This window comes from Theobroma cacao, chromosome 9 (assembly GCF_000208745.1).
Source record: "Theobroma cacao cultivar B97-61/B2 chromosome 9, Criollo_cocoa_genome_V2, whole genome shotgun sequence".
NCBI lineage: Eukaryota > Viridiplantae > Streptophyta > Magnoliopsida > Malvales > Malvaceae > Theobroma > Theobroma cacao.
Genome location: NC_030858.1, coordinates 33,914,004 through 33,919,558, shown reverse-complemented (window position 1 = coordinate 33,919,558; position 5,555 = coordinate 33,914,004). Strand labels below are relative to the sequence as shown.

Below are 5,555 nucleotides of genomic sequence, written 5' to 3'. Positions count from 1 at the left end.
AGAGAAACTAAGGTACTATAAAAGCTGCATCTATAGTTTATGAAGACTATCAACCAAAATTAATCAACTGTTAGATCTTGAAAGTTCGGAGGTTGAAACAACATATATACCTTCAAGGATCAATGGTTTCCATAGATACCAAAATCAAAAAAGTTCTAAGATTAAAAGAAATCTAAATTGATGGTAGGTAGTGTCAGACACCACCCCCCCCGGAAAAAAAAAGAAAAGAAATATATCACTAATTATTTAAAATCTTGATATGTTTTTGACAGGCCAAAATCAAATGCGAGCAATCAATGTCACAATAAGTTAGGCATGAGATTATTACTTTCATGTGCATGAGATTGCGAGGAGAATATTACTTTCATGTGCATGACTAAAACCACTTGAAAACGACATTAGGGAAGTTGGGTTTTTTAAATGGAATCAACATTGCTGCTAAAAATTAAATTATTTCCTTTAAGAATTTAAGAAAATAAATGCTCTTAGAGGCTTGTCACTATTAAGCAGACATCCTTTTCAGGACTTTTTCTTGGGTATGTATCTGGCGACGTTCAACAAGAAAATAGTGCTTCTCTTAAATTCTCTTGCGATCTACGTCGTCTTTCTAAGGAAAGAAAAGTTTATACCTTTCTCAAATTTGTACATATTTGTAATCTTGAAATTCATAAGACTTTTAGCTGCCTTTTTTATTAGCTTTTAATTCTTTAAGGTCCATTACTATCTATGCTCAATGCGGTGCTAAACGGTTAGGCACTTTTTTAATTAAGGATAAAATATTTTAATAATAATAATTATTATTATAGATTAAATAATTTTAATTTTTTACAATTAAGGATTAAGTTGATAGGTAAACAAAACGTATATCATACATGATAAATAATCGCATGAGCTGATGACATGACATGTTAGGAAATGTTATTGTTACTTTTTATGGAAGAAATGTTGTTAACGTCATGTTGGAAAAAGTAATGTTACCTATCACATTTTAAAATTTAATTTGTATACGCTATATTGAAAATAATTGTTTTATGTCATTTTGACAATATAATTGTTATACACCATATTGAAAAAGTAATGTTACACACCATATTTTAAAATTTAATTATTATACGTTATGTTGGAAATAATTGTTACATGTCATTTTGATAATGTAGTTGTTATATATTATATTGAAACTTTAATTGTTACTCATTATGTTAAAAAATATAGTTATTATACGTCATGTTGATAATTTAGTTATTACCCCTCATGTTGAAAAATGTAATTGTTATATGTCATGTTGAAAAATATAATTTTTACACATCATGTTGAAAAAGTTAATTGTTACACGTCATGATGAAAAAGTTGTTATATGTCATGTCATAATTTGAATTGTTTTAACTTAATAGAAAAGACTTTCCGATAAAACTACCCTTCCATATTTTACATAACAAGTTAATTTTCATTTCATCTGTGTGTCTTACACGCGTTAGACAGCTCTCACGTTAGCCCATAATTGCAAGGAATCGAAAATGTTTAGCCCTTAATTATTACAATTGAAACGTTTGATCCTAAATTGATAAAAATTCAAAAATTTTGACCCCAAATTGAACATTTAATCATCTTTTAGTTGACATATATTTTAGATATAAACAAGTTTTAGGTGTTGTTTGATAAATTAAAATAAAATTAAAAAATTGTAAAATTAAATATTGAATTTTTAATTCTGAAAAGATTATAAATTTGAATTTTTATTGTAAAATCCTTAGGTATTCTACTGAAAATTAAAAACTAAAAAGATTTTCTGTTGATTTTTTAAGAATTAATTTTACATTAATAAAAAATCAGAAAGGAAATATAAAAAATAATTAAAAATGAAATACATATATATATATATAAAGTTATATAATTAAGTCACACTTTATTTCCTAAAATAAAAATAATTGAATACATTAAGTAACTTTAAACTATTTAAGATTAACCATTGATTGACAATATTGTTTCTATCCTTCCATCTATTCTATTGGACACCACCATAGCAATTTATGATTGGAATCTAAAAGCTTTACCTGAATTCCGTCCCAGTTTCTTCAGTAATGCTACACATGATAGCTTTTTCTTTGCAGTTAGGGACTTCACCTACATATGATAGTAGAATTTATGCATGGAGAGCCGTGCTGTTTCTTCTCATGGACGTCTTCTGAGGTCTCATATAACCTGAAGCGCCGAGAGAGGTATGTAGTAGGGATTTAATGTGAGAAAGCAATAGGTTCTTTTGCATTTATTCATCAAGCAATGTGCCTCTTTTTTACATGCGTATTTTACGTGGCTGGCTGAGGTTCTTGGTAGACTAGTGTTCTAATTGGTGTTAGATTCTCAACACATAATTAGGGACCCCAAATGGAGCAACCTTTTGTCAAATCTGCAGAGAAAAATGGTTGCACTTAATTAGTGTAAGAGCAAACGCTGAAGCCAGCAGTACATGACTTTTGCACTACTCTGCAAGAAAATTTGCAGTGCAATTAATGTGAAATAATAACATTGGAGGCAATCTGCAGCTCTATCTTGAAGACCTGGCAAGTGAAGGGATGATTGAATATCTGATCTAATGCTATTATTATTATTATTATTTATTTTACCTGAGGAATGGCAGGAAAGTGTTCTCAGAGCTACCCTACAACATTTAATCTGGGCTTACCTTGTGGTAAGGAGGATTCCCAATTGGATCCTTCATCAAGATTCAATGTGCAAGAATTTCGAACTTTGGCAATGGAAAGTAATCATGTCATGTCTATCTTTTTTTTTTTAAAGTTGAAGAGGAATTTCATTAATCGAGGAGGGAAGAAGATGTTTTCCCTCTAACCAAAGACATGTCATGTCATGTCTATCGAAAGATGTAAACAAGTACAAAATCGTCACTTCTTTGAAATCGTGTCTTCTTCAAAGACATTGATAATGTTTTTTTCATTCTTATTTTTACCACTTTTTTTTCTTTTGCGGTCATAGGAGAAACCAAATCTGAGATGCTAAATCTTGGTTCTGATTTTAATGTTGGAAACAAGAAGCTCCATGCAGAAAAATAAAAAGACAAGGTTAATGGACATTAAATTTCATCGCCCTTTCTGGTTAGCTAAAAAAAAAGAACAAATAGACTGTTACCTTAGGGTTTTACTTAATTGCTAGTACTACATTTGTTTTCTCTTTTCATTTATTGGCACTTAAAGGTGCAGAAGAAAAACCCAACCTACCATTGTACGGATATATTTAAATGTCACCGACGGTTTCCTAGCTACCTACATCAATATGATCATTTATATCCAATTTGAGCTTTTGACTGGTGGTTTCTCATACTATTTTTCTAGCAACACCCCATCCCTTAATCTTCCCCAGCGCAATATTGAAGTCTTACAGTTATGGCAAATTGAGGTAAAGAGAGTAAAAATTAAAACAGGAGAAACTATGGGAAAAGCATAATTACCCTTCATAGTTAACGAGTCAAGATGACAATTTAGTGGCTTAATCTTGAAAATATTTAGTTTGCAACTAATCCCAAATTAAACAGTTGAGATTGGATGGATTTAATTTATATATTAGGATAGGGAAATGCCACTTTGTTAGGCCAGCCAAGACTCCAAGGATCTTTCAATGCACCGAAAGAGAAAACAAAAAGACAAATAGTACGATTGAACAAGTACTTAAATGGTTCCTAGTTGGTTAGAATGTGGACATGGAATGATACCTCAGACAAAGACAAATCATAACCAAGTATTTCGTTGGCTATATGTCTAGGATTCAATGGCATATACAAAAAGATATTATTATTAATTAGTGTAGATGGAGAACCACAACTAGATTCTTTGATCAGGTCATTAGGGTATATATCCTGCACCAACTCTTCCAAGAATTTCTCTTCGTTGCTCGAGAAATGGTACAATATCTGAAAATTTGACTGCATAATGAACAATTCAACTGCCACAAAAATAACTTGGGTAGTTGGTACTATTACTTTTGGTGCTGTGTTTTGTTCCTGCAGCTGTTCTTGTGATAGGTGTATTAATAGAATAACAATAGGCTTAATTTTGGTGTTATCGAAAAGGTCCGTAAGTGTACACTTGTTATACCAGTGGAAGATAAGGGACTTCTCGTGCTAGTTCGTTACTGCAGTAAATTAACACCAACAACCAAACTCGGGCTTTGGTTCCTTCATTAAATATGGTCTAGCTAATCCCACCCCCTAGTATTTATAAGCTGCTGCATTATAGTGGTATCTTCCCATTCACACTCAAAAGTTCTTGGTGTTTGCTTACAATGGCACTTCGTTCAGTGATCACCGCACTCTTCTTCCTGTTGGCTCTTGCTAGGATTGAGCTCTCAGCGTGCCATGTTCTGGAGGGCAAAATCTCCTGCCTTGATTGCACTCGTGATTACGACTTCTCAGGTTCTGTAGTAACTGATTTGTCACTATGTTTTCAACTTCTTAGCCTATATTCATCATTATTTTGTTCAACTTGCCACTATGCTTTTGAGCTGTTTTAACTCGTCTCAGAGTAACTAATTAAATTTGCCAGTTCCTAGTTGTATTAATCATATTTTGCTTCAGGCATCAAGGTTCAAGTGAAGTGTGCTCAAGTGAAAAAACTGGCCACCGCAAACACAGAAGAAAATGGTTCTTTCAAGGTTGAGCTTCCATCAGACACCTCAAAGACCCCAAGAGCTGAGACTTGCCTTGCCAAGCTCCTCGGTGGTCCGGACCAGCTCTATGTTTGGAAGAGAAACCTGGTGTCAAAAGTTGTCAAGGCCCATGAATTAAACTCTTACACCATCTCCACCCCACTAGCCTTCTCTACTACATGCCCTTTGGCTTCTAGAGATGCTAAATGCGGAGCTCCAACCGAGATTGGTTCATCTAAGACAGTTAATCTGCCTCTCCCACCAGAGTGGGGCCTTGCACCATCTAGCTATTATGTTCCTTTCATCCCCATCATCGGTATCCCTTGATCATCTAAGTGATTTACAGTTTGTGCTTTGTGTAATGGTACTATGTAATATCTTCATAAGTTCGGAGAAAATCTTGCTGCTATAAATATATATGTATAACTTGTGAGAGCAGACTGTTGCAAGATTTTAAGTAATTTCCATTAATTATGTGTATTATGAGTGGATGGATCCGTGTAATCTTCGTTTCTTGTTTAATACTAGCATATAGCACTTTACAGTACAAATGGGTTTTCAATATTTCTTGAACCGTATGGATTTTACCGTTTTCTCCTTGAGCAGGATTTTTTAGGTATACTGGTTTAGTTAAAGGTCTAGCTCAAACATGTTACGAAAGGAAAAGAATGTCACTCGCTCTATCTCATTATTGAGAGGGCACAGATGTGCCGATCAATATCTTTTCTTGAATTAACGAATCAGAATATTGTGCCTCGGCTACTTTATTGGCTCTTCTTTCTCTTCTTGTTTGGTCAACCACATTAAGTGACATGCCCCGCCCCTTCCCCCTCCCCCTCCCCCTCCCCCATATGGCTCATGGCAAGTTGCATAACATTTTTGTTTTTTGGAAGAAAGAAAAC

At 33.5% G+C, this 5,555-nt stretch overlaps 1 protein-coding gene across 1 annotated transcript; it reads left to right on the top strand.

The window, feature by feature from the left end:
* LOC18590285 lies at nucleotides 4,161-5,204 on the top strand. The gene is made up of 2 exons (XM_018126605.1): nucleotides 4,161-4,420; nucleotides 4,583-5,204. The coding sequence occupies exons 1-2, from the start codon at nucleotides 4,291-4,293 to the stop codon at nucleotides 4,978-4,980; spliced, it is 528 nt and encodes a 175-aa protein (XP_017982094.1). The 5' UTR covers nucleotides 4,161-4,290; the 3' UTR covers nucleotides 4,981-5,204.